This window comes from Crocodylus siamensis, chromosome 8 (assembly GCF_052110815.1).
Source record: "Crocodylus siamensis isolate JL-2025a chromosome 8, ASM5211081v1, whole genome shotgun sequence".
NCBI classification, from domain to species: Eukaryota; Metazoa; Chordata; order Crocodylia; family Crocodylidae; genus Crocodylus; species Crocodylus siamensis.
This window is the reverse complement of record NC_143402.1, coordinates 45,767,212-45,786,059: the sequence shown is the minus strand read 5'-3', so window position 1 is coordinate 45,786,059 and position 18,848 is coordinate 45,767,212. Positions and strand designations below refer to the sequence as shown.

The 18,848-nt window shown below is 45.7% G+C and overlaps 1 protein-coding gene across 1 annotated transcript; it reads right to left on the bottom strand.

The window, feature by feature from the left end:
• Positions 1-1,913: 1,913 nt before the first annotated feature.
• On the bottom strand, positions 1,914-18,204 carry LOC149858405 (uncharacterized). Its single transcript, XM_090060191.1, has 8 exons — positions 18,106-18,204; positions 17,476-17,589; positions 11,581-11,680; positions 9,307-9,455; positions 9,017-9,129; positions 5,665-5,754; positions 4,727-4,849; positions 1,914-3,621 (listed from the first exon to the last, which is right to left on the bottom strand). The coding sequence occupies exons 1-8, from the start codon at positions 18,164-18,166 to the stop codon at positions 3,418-3,420; spliced, it is 954 nt and encodes a 317-aa protein (XP_089916317.1). The 5' UTR covers positions 18,167-18,204; the 3' UTR covers positions 1,914-3,417.
• Between the last annotated feature and the right edge of the window lie 644 nt (positions 18,205-18,848).

Below are 18,848 nucleotides of genomic sequence, written 5' to 3'. Positions count from 1 at the left end.
CTGTTAACTTCCCCTTTGCCCCTCCCCAAGCCTTGTATTAAAACTGGTTTTCCTGGAGGGGTGATGCTAAATTCTTACTCCCTTCTAAACCAGTCTGTCTAGTACAATACTAGGCTCAATCACAGCATAAATAGATGTTTTTAAGATGGCACTGAAGTCAGATCAGATACACTATTCAGAACCTCAGAGCAGAGCTGATGTTTCCTAAGACTAGGCAATTTGTCTCATTTTGTTTTCCATAATGATTTTCGTTGTCATGTCTGCCTTTGCACTTTGGGGACTGCAGAAGCAAAATCAAGGATTTTTAAAGGATAATTGCTGATTCTAATCAGGAAGAGGAAGGGTTGGAGGTCTCATGGTGAAATCCATTCACATGATATTTCAAAAACCGAATTTTCCAGCACAAGAGGAGTTCAGAGATATAATCAAAAAGAGCCTATGAATCTTTTGAAATACACCTGTCCCTGGTGTTATTGTAGGCTTACTTTGATTACCATATTTACTACCATATCTCTGATGCAGTTCGAAGCACCCCAAATGGCCCCATTAATTCCTACCTATTCTGCTGCCCTACAGCAGCGGGGGCCAACCATTTTAGCAAGCATGCCACAAGTTAAGCCCCACACCTTCCTTGAGTGCCACTCTGGATCCGGAAGTGAGTAACTTACCAGAAACTCAAATAGGAATTTAGATTAATGTACTCTAATTGCATATCAAAGGGCTACCAAGTCTCTCTGTTTGCTCAGGTTTATTCTTTTGCTACTCTTCAGACTTGTACCCCTCCCTATTCCTACCTGCTCTACCCCATAAAGCTGTCTGTTATAGCCAGCCATGTTGTACATGCTTGAGAGGGATTGGGTAGGCCTTCTTGTTCCCTTGGCTTGGCTAACCAAGGGAGGCATTTTGTAGGCTTCAGGCTAATAGAAACACTCCAATATCCCAAGGTCTACACGGCCTGTGTATCCTGGATGGCACAGGGCCCAGACAGAGACCTGAGTCCGGGTGGTGACGATGCTACCCCAGGCTTGTGCGTGTGCTCCAGGAAGGGGGTTGGTGAGAAGTTGGTGCCTCTGGGGAGGCATCTGAAGCCTGGTTTTTGGTGGGGCACAGTGAGGCAGGTGGCTCAGTACAGGAGCACCCTCTACTGGCCTGCCACACTTGCTGCTGCCATTTCCCTGCTTTCCTGCCTGCCGCCATTCCTCCCTACACCTGCCTGCCATTCCAGTGCCACCTGGTTCCCGGCTGCAGCACTAGGCTGCAGGACCCAGCAGGAGCTGTCCTGGCCTGCACCATTCTCGGTTGTCTCTGTGTTGTGCTGGCTGGGCCAAGCTGGCTCCTGTTGAGTCTGGCAGCCTAGTGCTGCAGCTGGCCATGCCATGCAGGGGAGAAGGGGATGAGGAAGTGGCAGGAGAAGGGCAATGGTGGCAGACAGAAGAGGGAAGTGGTGGTGAATGGAAGCATGGTGCCCATACTGGGACCTGGAGTGGCAGGAGGGTGGAGCCCAGGCTTGAAGGAGTACTGGTGGGGGCTATGCCTGCAAAGGGGGGGGGGGAGGGGGCTGTGGGTAAACCCTCCTCTTCCACAAATGCTACAACCCTCCCCAAGCACCCTCCCCCACACACAGACCCCCATAAACCCCAGACCCACCCACACCCTACACATCCACATGTATACCCACATGCTCCCCCACCCTCCACAACCCCCCACATGCCCTCCCCCACACCTCACATACCCACACACCCACAGCCCTCAACAAACCTATATCCACCCACCCATATGCCCCATAGCCCCCCACATTATACAAGAGTAAGACTTTATTTTAAGCTATTATACAATCACCTCTATGTATACTACAAAAACACATGTAAATCAGGACCAAAATATTTTTTGAAATCAAATTAATGAATGTTGCAGCAGATGTTTGAATTTTAGTATATAATTTGGTATTTTTCTGGTTCTGAGATGGCAAACCCTCTTGCTGAAAGGAGTACTTCCAGGGGCAAAGGGAGGGACTTTTGGTAGCAAAGGTCAGGGATTAGGGGGTGGGACTTCTGGTCCCAAGATGGCAACCAGAGGGTGGGGCACCTGTCAAGGGGTGGAGCTACCCTTGCAGCCCTCGACAGCTTGCCAAAGCTTGGCAAACAGCCCTCCACCCGAAATAATTGCCTGCTCCTGTCCTAGATGAATTCGGTCCTAGACCTTTCAAAATGATCTATTCACCCCTCTCCTTCAATAGAAATACTAGCAGTTTTCATGAGCGGTGCAGACAAGTCCATTAATTCCTGAGGTATATTTAAATAACAAATTGGAGCATTACAGGATGTTTAAATTGGTGCCATGCCTGCAAATATCAATGCTACTCAGTTATACAGTGTCCAGGTTTTATTATACATGTTTTACTGATTTTGAAAAATCAGTAAAAAAAATCAGTTCCCTTGAGAAACTCAACAAATGAATTAGCTAAGTCAAAATGGCAATATTTTTGTTCTGTCCATCTCTGTAATTACAGGTCAAGAAGATTTTGAACTGCTATAGCTCCAATGTCTTCATTGGAGTTTTTCCCAACTTAAGGTCCAGTCAAACTGCCATTGAAGTTAGGGAGTTAGCTTGAACTGTTCTTCAAGCCACTTTCAATTGGTTTGAAGGTGTGTTAAGCCCTCATATCAGTGTGATATCTGACTAAGGCCCAATGGGTTTGTTACCTTATGGTGGCTTGGAAGAGAAAGGAGAACCAAAGGCAATTATAACAGCTGAATTCCTTATCCAGGGAGGGCTTATTCAGGAAACAGCATCTCACATGATTTTGAATTGTGTGCAGTTCCTCCACCTTAGTATCTATTACTCTGTGGGTCTGTCTATGTGAGACGCTTAATGCACAGTAGCCTAATAACACTGTGCAGTAGTGTGCCAGGCAAAAACCATGCTAATACCCTACTGCACAGTAAGTGTCACAAAAAAAATCCCATGAGCCAGTGCTCCTGCACAGTAACTGTAGTTACTGTGTACTCAGTACTTCATTAAGCAAGTACTAAATTAGATGTGCAGTAACTACTACATATCTACATATTAATGAATGTGTAGACATACCCTGTATGTGATTTGCACTGGAGCCATGAAACTTGCTGCACAAATTTGCAACATTACAATATAATGCATCTAGCGACTGTCTCAAACCAGAAATGAATTACACAGTAATTTCTGATGTGAGGAATAAAGCCCTGAAGAGGAGTCTGGGACTAGTAAGGATGGAACTCCCATAATATACTTTTTTGTATTATTATTATGTGTGGTATTTGTAACAGTAAATTAATCTACAAGGGGCAGAGACATCTCATTTATCTCTTCCTTTTATCGGACATCATTGACTGGCAAGCTCCTCCCAAATGAACGTGCAATAATATTCTCTGCCTGATTGGCTCAGAGCTTTACATCCTGCTCGTTGGTGCTGAACACATTGTTGGTATGCAATGCTGAGATCCTCTCTTTTGGGTTAGCAACGTGTCTGCCACTTGGGACAGTGTGGGAGTGGTTCTGTTGCTCATCCTGATCTTCTAAGGTGAAGGTGCTGTTGTTATAGCCCACCATGTGTTTCTTCTGCACCTCCTCCAGTATCTGTAGCACCTAGAGCCGACAAAAAGGACTGTGAGATTTGCTCAAGACCAATGGTTCTCAAATAGTGTGCTATGGTTCCCTGAGGTACCTTGAAATCCTTTCAAGGTTGCCATGGGGTGCCACACAATGAACTTTTAGGTTTACAAACATGATTCACAAAATAAAGCCAGCAATTTCAAATAGAAATCCATACTTATGGGCTTTCTGAGTTTCTTTGCAACGTAAAAACTGCTAAATTATTTTTCTGTAGTAAAAAAAAATGGTGAAAACTAAGAGCTGGCATTTTCCATGGGGGGAGTCAGTCTATCCAGGGGTGTCTCAAGTTTGTCCAGGGGGCCTTGAGTCTAAAAATGTTGAGAACCACTGTTCTAGACTGACAACAGCACTAGTTCTTCTTTTGCCTTCAAGCAATGGCAAACTGCATTTGAAGCCACATGATTTTGACACAGCCTTCTCATTTTAGCTCAATGACTAGTAGAACTGGCACAGGAAAGAGTGTATAGCTCGGAGTCCCAGCTGCTGCCTAAAACTCCTTTCATCTTTTAATATGATTGTGATAAGGAAAAAAAGAAGAATACTTTGCACTGACTTGTAAGGCCTCTTAAACTCCATATCTCAAAGAACTTAGGTTCATAGGATTATAGGAAAGAAAGGCAAGGTCATCTAGTCCAGTCCCCTACTCAAAACAGGATCATCCCTGACTAAACCATCCCAGCCAAGTGTCTGTTCAACTTGCTCTCAAAAATTGCCAGGGAAGGAAGTTCTGCAAGTTCCCTAGGTAGCCTGTTCCAATGCTTGACCACCCTCATAGTCAGAAAGTTCCTCCTAATGTCCAACCCAAATTTCCTTGATAACAGTGAGAGAGACTCATAACATGCATACTAGAGATGTAGACGCTCTAGCAAAAAGAGAGAAAGTAATCTGCCCAGGGCCACAATAGATTGCAACACAGGTGTCTTGACTCTCAGTGCCTTTCTCTCACATGCTAAACATCCAATTATCATAGATTCCTTTGTCTCCATATATACTTGTGCACCTCCCTGTCCTTCCTGGAAGTCAATTAATGGATAAAGAAAAGGGAGAGAGAGAGAAATACAATACAGATAAGGTTTACCTGGGATTTGGGAACAATGCCAACCCTGAAGAACCCTATGTTTCCACTCTCAATCTTGGTGCAGTCCACAACAGTGGAGGCAATGTTCTCAGGAGAAGGCCCATCACAAAGAACTGCATCTACCTGCCGAGCAAGCAACTCTCACATCAAAGGTCCTTCAAAGGCACGTGGGCAACAAGATAAGGGTTCCCCACTTCTCCAAGTGAATAAATGGTAACCTGCTGGATCTACCACATCTTCCCCTTCCTTTCTTTATCATTCTGAATTGGCCAAGGTTGCAGGAAACCACAAGGGATTTCCAAAAATTATCTCATGATTGTTTGTGACTTGTAATGTGGAACTGATATACAGATGGACAGATCCTCAGCTGATGTAAATCAGTACAGTTTGGCTGATTACAGTGGACCTGTGCTGTTTCACATCATCTGAGGATCTCTGATCAAGTCATATTAATAAGGTGTTTGCCTAAAACTTCCAAATATTCGGGGGCTACTAGTGAAAGAACAGTGGCCCCTTTATTTTGCTTCACACACCAATGAACTTGTCATTAACTTGTCAAAAATATTCAATATATTCCTGGAAATACTCAAGGCATTCACTTTAATTTCAGTGATTGAAAGCTCAAAAATATTTAAAAATAATATTAAAAAATATTTTAAAGTATTTGATAAGCATTTAAAAGGCAATAATCACTATGATCCAAAGTGTCTAGGATCAGAAGCCTTTTCACACAGTGCTCGCAGTTTTATAATGTTGGACCTCAACAGTTGAAAAAGCAAAAACAAACACTATAATCAAAATAACCTTCTAAATCTCTGACAACCTCTAGAACATAAAAAACATTCCCAGTGTTATCATTTTAGGCCCATAAAATGCTCTTTAGTGTTCATTGCATTATGCCTTCATCAGATCCTGGAATGAATGGAAAGGAGGATTACCTTGTCTCGTAGCTTGGCATACACCTGATTGTGGTGAGTGGTGTCTGCCTCTCCTGTTGGGTTGGCTGATGTGACTGCAATGGGGCCAACCTGGAGATAAAAAGAAACATGGATTTGCGAAGTAGAAACAACCATGTTTACAGACTGCTATTGGTATATTTTTACACATTATTTGATTAATCCTTTTTTAACTGAAGAAGAGAACCAGAGAGACAAGCAGACAGAAACATTGGGTGTTGTAACAGGGCGCTAAGGCATACTTGCTCCTTTAAGGGTGAAAGCAGCTTAGCCAGGGGCTTTGCAGGATAAGCAATGCACCTAGCAGGTTGCCTGAGCAACAGGCTAATGAGGTAATTAGCCTGCACCTGCAGACAGTCAGCTGACCAGAGGGACACAGAGCCCTGGGTGCATGTAAGTCCAGGGCTGAAACTGGCAGGAGTTAGTTCTCTGGCAACTGCTAGAAGAAGGAGCTTCTGCCCAGAAGAGCTATCCAGGGATGTTTTGTTTCCTGCTAGACTAATAAAGCTACACAGGGGCCAGAGGGCCAGGTGACAGGAAATGACTAAGTTGAGCTAGTGCCTCGGAGCCAAGTCCAACAGAGTGGCCCTAGGCTAGAAGGCCTAGCCAGATTAAAGGGGCTGAGGCTGAGTAGGCCAAGACCCCAACATCCGTGTAACACCCACAAGGCCTGGGGTGTGGTATAGGAGAGGTTTTGGGGCCACACAATTAGCCCATAAGGCTTAAGTTGTCCCCATATGCACCGTTGTGGAGAGGAGGCCTGGTGAGGGGTCTGAGGACTAGCATCGTCTATTGGGGTTCGGTGGGACCAAGGCCATACAAAGGCTCATGGGCAGCCTCCCTGTTCAGGGGGGAGCTGGCATGGTCAAGGAGCCCCAAGGACATTACAGCCACACCCAGAGACCCCAACACAACAAGTGCTAACTTTCTGACAGTTAAGTTGACTTAACTTTTTTATGTCGATTTAACTGTTAGAGCATTCACATATGCATAGCAGAGTCGACTTACATGCAGCACAAGACAATACACCTCCAAGGTATATTATTTTAAGTCACATTAATTAAATTGACTCTGCAGGGGAGCACTCTCAAGATGGCTGCCACCATGTCAAGGAGCTGTATGTGTGTACACTTAGACATGGCTTAACTTAAGTCAACTTAGTTAAGTTGACTTAGTTAAGTCACCTCATTTTAAGTCGGCTTAAATGTATGTGTATGCACTTATTGGGTGCAAGCAAAGAGATACAGTAAACGTTCTGTTACCTGGCATCTTACAAGCCGGCATGCTCCACTAACCAGCATGCCAACTTGTAAGATAAAGTGAAACCGGAAGTGCCCATTGTTGCACTTCCGGTTTCTCTGAGCCCCCACAGCCTGGGGCCATAACAGGCTGTGCAGAGCTGTGCGGGACCCACCTCCCTGAGGGGTGGCAATGCAGTGGGAGGGGTGGCAATGTGGCGGAAGGGACAAAGGGACGCCTCAGACGCGGCGTGAGAGGTGGTGGCCAGGGCTGCTCAATTAACCAGCATATTTTGTTATCCAGCCCATTCATGGGGGATGCTGAATAACAGAGCTTTTACTGTAGTAGTAACTTGAGCAGTACTGAATACTGTGGGCTGAGCATGGAATGAGCAGTAGGAAATATAAGATAGAACAAGGGCTTCTACTAATTCTTAAACTGGAACAAAGTAAACATTTTAGTGATCCATGGGATTCCAAGTGATGCATGCAACAGTAATGAGATCAGGATACAGTGGAACTCCTGTAGAGTTCCAGCAGACAGCAGGTATTTGCCATGACCACGGGTCATGAAGCAAGTTTTGATTCCTTTCATAGATTTTATAGATTTCATAGACATTAGGGCTGGAGGGACCTCATAAGATCATCGGGTCCAGCCCCCTGGCCAGAAGACAGAAAGTCAGCTAGGGTCAAAGAATCCCAGCAAGATAAAAGTCCAAATATTTCTTGAAAGTGTATGGAGTAGGTGCTTGCACCACCTCTTGGGGGAGTTTGTTCCAGGCCTTGGGGACTCAGACAGTAAAGAAATTTTTCCTTATGTCCAGCCAAAATCGGTCTTGCAGGAGTTTGAGACAGTTGGACCTTGTCATCCCCTGGGGTGCTCTGGTGAACAGGTGCTTCCCCAGTTCATGATGCACACCCCTTATGTACTTATAGGCTGCTACCAAGCCACCCCTGAGCCTGCACATCTCCAGTAAATGCCCTCAGTGATGGGTAAGTGGTCTGATCTATGGATGATCAAGAAAGATCAGAATTCAAATAAGGATTTTTGAGAAAGTTGCCTTTGAACAGCATGCTGAGCCACCACACTCTACTGGGCCATCAGTGTGCCCTAGCTCCAAGTTGTGTTAATGCAGCTGTGGTGCAAGGGTCAGCATTGCAGGAAAGTCTCCCACATGAAGATCTCTATGCAGCAGTTATGCGACTGTTAAATAGCTGACAACACATTTCTACTGCACAAAGGTCATAAGGATAAGCAGGAGATGTGCCAGCACAAAGTTGAAAGAACAAGAAAGAAAGTGCTTTTCTTCCTAGCAGAAACCAGGGGAAATGGTATAAGCAGAGCATCCAGCCAGGGAAGTAGAAGTAACTAGCCTGTGGCATTGTGGTTTTAGAGAAGAGTAATATTAAGATGGTAACAGTGCAGGAAGGATCTTCACTCTTTGTAGTTTGGGGCAGCAAATATATTTGGCCACCACCACATTATACCAATATACACACATTCTTAGGTAGTGATCTTGTTACCTCAGGTACTTCTGCTTGGATTAAATTATGAAGCTGCAGTACTTATTTCATAGTTCAGTGTGTGAGTGATTTTTCCATTTTACTCCATGTTTTGCCCGATCCTCAACACCTCCTCTCACCCAAGAAAGGTCACAAGTCCTTCATACAGATTTAAGACTGTAGTAGAACTTTTTTAGGAAATGTCTGGGGAGTCAGCAGGGAACTGCTAATTATGTGTCTTCTGGGTTTCTAATATTAGATTTTAATTTTCTTTTTAAAACCAAACATTCTAAGGGAACATTTAAGCATTCACTGCCTAATGTTCTTCCTTAAGACTTTATGTGAGTCTTGGCACCCTCCATTTACAGATGAAGAAAAAAGGAAAGCTGAAGTGGCTTACCTGAAGTAAAGTGACAGAGCCAGAAAAAAAAATAGGTGTCCTCAGACCTAGCCCTTGTATCAGACTGCCTCTGTTGGAAGCCACTGATTGACACTGGGCCAATTCACTAGAAGAGTGTGATGGTAAGACCCAGCCACTCACCTTCCACACTCCTTTACCTTGGCATCTTGAAGAGTGTGATTCAGTTACTCACCAGATCAATGAGGTGTGTGGTGACAGAACAGTCAGGGATACGGATGGCAATGCTCTGAGGGGTACCAACATATTTGGAAGAGTCTTTCATACCTAAGAAGTCCACCCATTTCCCTAGAAGAAAATAGGCACAGAATAGTGACTGGACCAAGTCCATAAACAGTGGTGTTACCAGGTGAGCAAGCAAGGACTAGCCTAATTTCAACACATAGCTAAGTGAAGTGCTCCTGTACTTTAGATTACTAAGTGCAGTGATCTCTGCCCAGCTTGTGAGCAACAGGATTTTCTCACCTCTAGAAACCACAAGGCTAATAGGGGATGGCCAAGCAGCTTTCATGAAATCCCAGAGTATGGGGCTGAACAAATGCTTTGCAGGTTCCAGCTGCTTCAGATTAGAGATCCAGAGTGACATGGGACGGTCCTGAGCCTGGCGCTTTGTACTGGAAAAAAGACAAAGAAGATGAATTTTCTTTAGCACCTAAAAATAGGTTAGGAATTATTTTCTCAAGTTACAACTGAAGCCATCTGGAAAAGACTTAAAATTAAATCTGTCCTTGCAGACATAACCTGAGTGCAACAGCTTATGCAGCAGAAGCAGCATGGACCAGTGGACTGAGCACTAAACTGGGAGGCAAGGGATCTGGGATATATTTTTAGTCATGCTGCTGACTCACTGTGGGATCAGGGATGCTAAGGAATCCTTATCTGAGTTCTAGAGGGCTGTTTTTCCTAAAAGCAACTCCATATATGCATGTTAAAAGGATTAGTTAATTTGGACAGGAGCCAATTGCAATTCAGACTACAGACATTCATGTGTATATAGTGATGGCTGTAGAACAGATTAAACCTAGAAAAACATAACATCTATAAATGGCCTAGGTAACTAGATTTTCCATAAGGTTGTTTGAACAAACCTGCATCTGGAACTATGATCAAGGACGTTTGTCCATGCCATGTTTTTTACCCTACCCTTTCTTGCACTGAAACGGCATGACTGTTTGCACGAGTGAGTTTTCCAAATGCTTTAAAAGTATTTCTGGTGCATTTAACTAAAACTCCTCAGACTAAAGCATCATATCCATGGATTCATTGCGTGCAAACACAAAGGTGCTCTGTGGCAGGGCACCTTGGATGCCTATAAGTTTAAGGGCTAGGCCTGGGAGAGGGCAGATGTCTGTTGAGGGTGGCCATGTAATGCCCAGCTGTCTGGGATGAGGGAAGCAGTTTGTGACCAGCCAGCAGGGGAAAAACATCTCCCTGCTGAGCCCCTGCTCCAGGAACATCTTGGAGATAAAGGAGGAGCTATGGGGAAGGAAGAGGAGTCCTCAGTGGTTTCTGGGTACGATATAAAGCTGCACCCTGCTGCGGAAGGGTGGCCTGGTGGGACTCCTGGTGGTGCAGGAGTCCCCAGGAAAAACCAGGCCAGTTGCCTCCCCACTGAAAGGTGGGGAAAAGCACCTAAACCCTAGTCTCCACCATCCAGTGGCTTTTTAGTTAGAACTAAAAAGGCCTGGCCTGTGGGCCAGGCACATCTAGGTAGGCACCTGAGCCTATGGGGGCGGTGGGGATGGAGGATCCCAGAGAGCCCTGGCCCTGATGAGGTGGTGGTGTGAAGCCCCAGTGAGAGGGCAGGGAATGAAGGCCCCAGAGTGATAGGGGTGGAGAATTGGCCTGGAAAGGGATGTGGGGTGAAGTCAGGCTCAGTTCTGTGAATTGCCCAGCATCCATTCAGATGAGGGCATGAGAGAAATGGCCAAGGAGAGCAGGGGATTAAGCCTGATGGCCCTACAGGTTCACTCAGGGATCAAGGGCAGGGTCTGTGTGGCCCAAGAGGGGCAGTATGAGAGAGAGACCCTGGTGAGAGCAGTGGGAGTGAAAGAGGCCCTTGTAAGAGGAGGGCTGTATGAATGAGGCCCGTAACCACGTAGAATGAAGAGGCTTAACTGTGGGTGAGTTTAGTCTGGCCTTGAGTCGGCGCCATTAAGAACTTATATACTATCTGTGAGGCATAGGCCATGGTGTAGGGAAGGTACAGAGCCGTGGATAGCGCCCCCTGGCATCAGAGCATGTAATTGGCATCCTCCTGCATTATGCCACTAGTTATAGGAATAGCAAAGTTGTGGCAGGCGAGACTGGGCGACTGCTCCATAGACAGGTGGGCAAGGGTTTGAGACTTGGCCCTGAGTGTGCCCTGTCACACACTGAAAGATGTGTAATGAGCCTTTTTGTCTACCAGATGGCACTGCAACCTTTTTTTGTAGTTCACGCCTTCAAATTGCTGCCACTTTCAAATTGCTTCCGATTTTTTTTCTTTGTGCCGGCTCCCTGCTCCCACAGCTGCGTGGCAGGGCACCAGGTGGGAGGACCCAGGCCAGCAGGGGCAGCACAGGACTGTCCTGCTCTCCTGTGACACTGGCTAGGGACCAAGCTTCATTTGTTTGAAAACCTACTGTGTGCAAACACTGATGCGACCCTCCAACATTAAACAAGCTTACATTTTATAAACCTATTTACTTTAATGAGGATTAAACCCTGTCATGTGTACAGGTGCCCTAAAGCACTTACTTGTAAGCTTTCTCCACACCATCAGGTCGATTACAGGCTGCTACAAGCACGTATACTGTATCTGTAGGGATCCCACAGGCCCCTCCATTTTTCAGGATCTCTGTTAACAGAAAAATAGGACACCAATATATAGAATTAAAGGGTTGTAAACTCAAACAGGTGATATCACAGATGATAGAAACCTATTATTTCCTGGATTAATAAAGTGCTGCTCACTGTGGTATCTCATGCTCACTGAAGTACTCATGAAAGAAGATTCCTAGTTATATCAGGACAGGAATAAAAGATTCCTCTTCTCTAAAGAGAGCAGCACTTCTGTATTCATTCTAATACTTCCCAACAAGGATGTACAAAGGCTGTATCATATCATGAAACCAGCCTCTGGGAATTTCTGTGAAAGAGCTGAGGCTGGCTATGCAGGGAACAAGCCAGGAGTCATTGAGCCAGATTAACTGCTTCTATAAATGGATGCACCTCCACTGATTTCAATGAAATTTAAACCATCAGAGCATTTGGCCCCTACATCCCACTCTCTACTCTAACCACTTAACAACACTACCTTTCTCAAAATGCAGTCATATACCAATTCTTAGATTCTGAAAGGGGGGGAAAAAACTTGTAATAAAGTAACATTGACCCCCTGCTTTTTCACCATGTATTTCCCTTACCTGCAATTTTCCTGACTGAGGAAGCTTTCCTGGCAGGCAGATGAAGGCATCTGGTGCTTCCTCCCCCCATACCACTGAGCTTCACAATAGGCCTACCCATTGGCAACAAGGAACCTTCAAAAGTGCTATTAAAAAGAGCAGACAGGAAGCAGAAGAAGCTGACCAGGCCAAAGATGATGGTGACAGCAATGTCATAGCCAGCTGGGATGGCATTGACTGCATCCAGCAAGAAACTAATAAGGATAAGCCAGAATGTGAGGGAGTAAATGAACCAGGAGATGCTTAGAAAAAGTGTACCGAAGACAATGAAACCATTGAACAGCATGAAGGCAATGATGCCTACAGCTACTTGGAAGCCTCTGCTAGTGCCATAGAGACCACTGTATCTAGTCAAACCCCATATGATCCACATGGCCCCATAGAGAATGAAGGCACTGCTCTCTAGGGTTTTACCACGGGCAAAGGCCAATGAGCCACATAAAAGTTTAAAGATCCCTCCAGCTGCCACAACCCATGGTATGACTACAGTAGTGAGTGGAGCCTTTGGATCCACTGTCATTGTGATAGAAAAGGAGGCGAGGACACTGCATGCATAACCAAGCACTTCTGCATCCGCATACTTGGAATATCCAAGATAGGGAACATGAAGGTCTTTCCCCTCACGGAGCTTAAGAATGCTGTTGCGAGTAAGCAAGGCCTTCATTGTTCCCTCCCCTGTTGGGAATTTGGTGCTTGCCTTCATGTTGTACAGGTAAATGAGAGTCATGAGGGCTGAGGCCACAAAGATGGCCACATCCACACCTTGGGGACCACCCTCAAAAAAGCCCTTGGGACAACAGGCTAATGCAATGCAGTAGGCCACATAAAACAGCAAATACAGGCCCTCCAGTGGGTTTTTAAGAGCCCTGAAAATAGCCAAGACAGCAAATAGGACAGCAAAAACTACTAAGAATGGGACAGGAAAAATTGGTTCATCTGCCTGCCAGATCCGGTAAAGAAGGCAATAACCCCCAGCAAATTTCAGGATGGACGTGAAACCAAAAAATGTGGCAGCAAGGGTATCCAGGGCACGGTAAGATAAGATGCAGACTCCAGTTTGGTAAATCGCAGCAGCCCAAAGCCAAGGCACTTGGCCAACAAATAGATTATTAGTCACTCCCAGGAGCTTACAGCCGAAAACACTGGCAGAGAGCATGTTCAAGATCAAACCACTGATTGCCAAGTCATTTGTGCTGGCATTGTTGACCTGAACAAGCTCATTGGCCTTGCTCTTGGCTAAATCTGTGCCAGGGAGGGTGATTTTTTCCTTGCTGAGGAAATAAAGGAACCTCCCCACAGCAAAATAAGTTGCAGTGAAGCAGACAATCAGATAGTTGCAAGCTACAGCTGAAGAACCAAAAGCCATATTATAAAGTGCAGCAATTTCATGGGCACAGGCAAGAGATACAACAGAAGCAATAATGGCTGGGATGACCTCCTGGTAGAGGAAGCCTACTGCAGCAATGATGAGTAGACCTAAAGTAAATGTCACCAGGCCAGGCACCACAGCATTGCGGTAATCACCAAGACCATTCAGAACCCCTTGCCCTGCTAGAATATGAATCACTCCATAGCTACACCATAATACTGAGAGAGTCAGGCAGAGGGTAACAAACAAGTAGACATTTCTCAGGCTCTTCCGAACTCCTGTGGGAAAAATAACAAAGTGGAATTTAACCATGACATGCCATGTTGATAACTGCCACCTCAGACTCTATTATCACAATACAGAATGCTTGCCAGGGTGCATCATATATTAAGGGTAATAAACATACCTACAGACTGGGGAACTCCCTTCTCATCAGCACTGAGGCAGAAAAGGATCTTGGAGTCATTATTGATTCCAGAATGAACATGGGCTGCCAATGTGAGGACGCGGTCAGGAAGTCTAACTGCACCTTGTCGTGCATCCACAGATGCATCACAAGCAAGTCCAAGGAGGTGATCCTCCCATTCTATGCGGCACTGGTCAGGCCGCAGCTGGAGTACTGCATCCAGTTCTGGGTGCCGCACCTCAGGAGGGATGTGGACAACATGGAGAGGGTCCAGAGGAGGGCCACTCACATGATCAGGGGGCAGCAGGGCAGGCCCTACGAGGAGAGGCTACGGGACCTGAACCTTTTCAGCCTCCACAAGAGAAAGCTGAGGGGGCATCTGGTGGCCATCTATAAACTTACCAAGGGGGATCAGTGGGGAATAAGAGAGTCCCTGTTCCCCCAAGCACTACCAGGTGTAACTAGGAATAATGGCCACAAGTTGACTGAGAGTAGGTTCAGGCTAGCTATCAGGAGGCACTACTTCACTGTCAGGGTGGCTAGGATCTGGAACCAACTTCCAAGAGAAGTAGTGCTTGCTCCTACCGTAGGGGTCTTCAAAAGGAGGCCAGATAGTCACCTAGCCAGGGTAATTTGATCCCAGCATGCTTTCCTGCCCATGGCAGGGGGTTGGACTTGATGATCTACTCCGGTCCCTTATGACCCTATCTACTGTGAAACTATGAAACATGCATGAGTTCCTACAACCAATTCTTTGCCTATTTTTCTTCAGCTCCCTGTGTGTATAGAACACCCCAATCACTTTAGGTTCACCAATTTATTATCTTCTCTTCACCCGAATTCTGTGTGGCCCACAAGAAAAGCTATACTAGTGTTCATACCATTGCAAATAAAGCTGCAGCACTTCACTTCTCTATACTTCCTGGTGAATCCTATTTATCCCGTCTACAAATAAGCTCATACTTGCATGATGCGTCTTGCATGGTATTGAGCAACCTCCTGATATTTATCGTACGTCAGTCACAAAAGAAGGCAGAACATTGATAATTACTGGATTGGTTCAGACTCAAGGTCTACCTTGTCCAGTATCTCCTTTCTGAGACTAGCCAGATAATTTATTTTAAAAGGTTGAAAGCTAGCTTCAGTAGAATCCAGCTACAGCTCTAAACCAATACAGTAAAAGCTCCATTATCCAGCATCCCCTGGGAATGGGGGATGCCAGATAAAAAAATATACCAGTTAATTGAGTGGCCCAAACAGGCATCCTTGCCTCTCCTGCCACATCCAGGGCATCGCCGCCCCTCCCGTGGCATCACTGACCCTTCCCCGGGCTTTGTGGGCCCCATGGAACAGGGAGGCGGGCCCCACGCTGCCTGTTATGCCCCCCAGGCCACAGAGGCTCAGCAGCGCAGGCTGCTTTGCCCCAGGCCATGGGGACTCAGCAAAACCAGCCTGGTTTCACTTTACCTTACAAGCTGGCATGCCGGTTAACAGAGCATGCCAACTCGTAAGGTGCTGGTTAATGGAACTTTTATGGTATTATGAAAATGGTTACTATGTTATATAAAATTAGGTATTACATGGCTTGATAGAGTTGGAAGACAGTGCAGGACCCCACCCACTGTAGCTACATAGGCACATAGTTGGTGTATATTGGTAAAATCTAAGGGTGTTTTTCATTGAATGAGTTTTAGTTAAAGCACACCCACCACCATTTTGAAGCACAAGGACACTGATACTTGAGACATGGAGACTGTGGGAGTGCACTAATTAGCATGCTCCAGCAGACTTGATTATTCGCATCTGCTCCAATGTGCTGTAATTATAGCACATTGGAGCAGCATCCCCATACATCTACAGACACCCTCAGACATGCAGTTAGTCTTGCAGCCTGTTAACCTGGGGTAAAATGGTTAGAAAATTTCACTGGGATGCTATGGAAAGGGAAGAGAGAGGATCTCACACTTGGTAACCACTTTGGTACAGAATTTGTAAAATTGTAAGGAATTGTTTATCACTGGCTTCAGCCTGTGCTGTACAATTGCTGGGGTGGGGAATATTCAAAGTCCTCAGCAGTCTTCACAAGTTTGTGGAACGGGGATTTAGTCTGTCCAGTCCACTCTTGCTTCCAGCAATAGCATTAATGCCTCCCTAAAATGAATGCATCAAAATCTGAGTATGAGGGGTGGGCAAAATACAGCCCATGGGCCAGATATAGGCCACCAGGGGATTTTGTCTGGTCCACAGCGGGTGCCTCAGCTCCACCTGGCCCAGGTGCAGGGGGCAGCCCAGGCTGTGGCACATGCGGTTGGTCATGCTGCCCCCAGGCATGAAGCTGGGCTGGAGAGGTATGGCAGCTAAACTCATTTTCCTGTAGACCCTGCAGTGGCAGCTCCTTCCAGCTGCTGCTGCCAGTCTCTGCCACCACTGTCAGACCAGGCCCAACTGCCTGGACAGCCCAGCTCATCTGCCCCACACCCACCTCTGGGGGCACCAGATGAAGCAGGCAGGCAGGATATTCAGTGAGATCGGCCAGGACCCACCCGGGTAAGGTGCATAGCTGGGCAGATGAGATGCAGCCAAGAGTGGGTGGGGAGTGGTATCTGGGAGTAGGATGAGTGGACGGGGCCAGGGCTGGGATTGCAGGGCGATGACAGCATGGGGCCAGAGCCCAAGGCAGACCCACGATCCAATGCCCGCGTGTCCCTGCGACAGGAGCTGGTTCTGTGGGCAGGGGTGTGTGGGGAGCAGATTGTGGCTCTGCCTTGGGGCCCTGGCCCCACACTGTCACTGCTCTGTGATCCTGATCCCAGCTCTGGCCCAATCCATCCATCCTGCTCCTGGATGCTGCTCCCTGCCCACCCATGGCCCCATCTCATCTGTCCAGCTGAGCATGGGGCAGAGGTACTTAGGGAATATTGGTGAGTTGTTATGGACATGGGGGATGGGGAGAGGGGAGGGAAGGTGTTGATCCAGTCCACTATCTTACCAAAACTCCCTAAGTGGCTCTCTAGCCCAAATAATTGCTCACCCCTAGTATATTCCATGTCCCTGCTGGAAGGACAGTAAGTCAAAATACTTTGAAACTTCATATAACCCGTAATTCTTACTTATGCTAAGTATGGTCTCTTAGCAAATTATTTAGCAACATTCTGTTTTATTCAATGAATTTCCTAAAACAACACTTTTATGAGGCTTGGAAACATCAAGCATCAAATTTCTAGTATGTTGAATCCATCTAATAACTTGGCAAATATTCGTTTAGAAGTAATGTATCTAGCAAAACTGGCATGCATCCTTCCAGGAGTGGTTTGGCAAAAGCAGCAAAATTTCAATTAACCTGTCGCAAAACAGGCACAAATATATGTCAAGTTACAGAAGCGACTTTAGGCTGGCAGCCTTTATGGTCTTACCTGCATAAGCCAAGATAGCCGATAAAACAAACAGAAGGACTCCCAGAGCCGTGCTGGGGATTAGAGGGGCTGGTCTGGTGAAGCTGTATGAATGCACAGCTAGTAGGAGGGACCCTGTGTGTAACAAAGGGAAAAGGCAGTATCTTGAATGCTTTGCAGGAACACAGGAGAGGAAGACAGTGAGGTGAAGAAAGAAGAGAGAAAATGAAAAGGGAGGGGGAATCACAAAATAGGAATGAAAAAAAAAGCATGAGAAGAGGAGATATAGGGGAAAGGAGAGCTCTGGAGGAAGAGAAAAGAAAGAAAGAAGTGAATCAAACTAAAAGAATTGCTTTATAAAATTTATCTGTACCAGAAAGTTTAGATTTGACAACAGCCCAACTGCCCAAGGCAGATCAAATAACATAATTCAACTCCTTGTTTGAAAGCCAAGACATTTTACTGCCTGTTGAAATATACAGATGGACTAATAAAGCTAAAGGTTTCTTCATTCAAAGAAGATTCAGAGAGCTCTATTCTGAAAATAACTATTTTTTTTAACAAAAACTAATTGGTCACCCTTCATTTGAGACTGCATCTGAAAGCCAGTCCCAACACTGGGTTCCTTTACAAGGCACACCTGGTTCCTACCTGCAGAAATCCCCAGGAGCCCTATGGAGTGATGCAGGGATTCCACTCGTACCTCTGCCATTATTACAGAGGTTGCTGAAGATACAGCTGCGGACTGAAGTGCTGCCTCTCTGACTCTCCTTCCCTAGCTCTTTATACTCAAAGCTGTTCCAGTGACTGCTCTTCCTCTAAGCTCTCCGCCCCTTTTTCCTAAGAGCAACATCCCTGGTTAAATTGCCTTGCTGTATGTAGAGAAGGAAATGCAAGTGAGCTGTTAAACATAATAAATTTCAGTCTATGACTCAACTTAAGCTGCTCCTAACTTCCTTTAGGACCCTGCTAATTTTACTTCTGGCTAACCCTTGTTAATCTGCTTTGTATTTACTCACATATTTATTTCCATGCTCCAGTATTGCCAATGGCAATGCTTGAGCATTGAATACAATACCATTTCTAATAAATCCATCCAATGAGGCTAACAGGAAAACCTCTACTCTTCAAGCCACCTCATTCAGTCATTCCTTGTGAATATTGGCCTTTGCATTCTTAAATTTCTTTGTCATTTTTTTTAACACACAGTACAAGGAACTCGCATTGACTCTAGTGAGAGTTGTGTGTGCATTATAAATTGTAAGCGAGTGGGTATGAGAAAATACAAATGGTTGAGTCATGCAGTTTGCACCGATATGGCATTCAGTGGGGTGTTTATCACACAGCAGGCACTTGAAAGTAGAAACAAAGAAAGAAAAGCTACTAATAAGAAA

Excerpts from the sequence above, each read along its gene's own strand:
- LOC149858405 (XM_090060191.1), bottom strand. The coding sequence starts at position 18,166 with ATGGCAGAGGTACGAGTGGAATCCCTGCATCACTCCATAGGGCTCCTG. Across the intron at positions 11,681-17,475 it reads GGCTATCTTGGCTTATGCAG|AGATCCTGAAAAATGGAGGG; the intron begins GTAAGACCATAA and ends TTCTGTTAACAG. Across the intron at positions 9,456-11,580 it reads GGTGTGGAGAAAGCTTACAA|TACAAAGCGCCAGGCTCAGG; the intron begins GTAAGTGCTTTA and ends TCTTTTTTCCAG.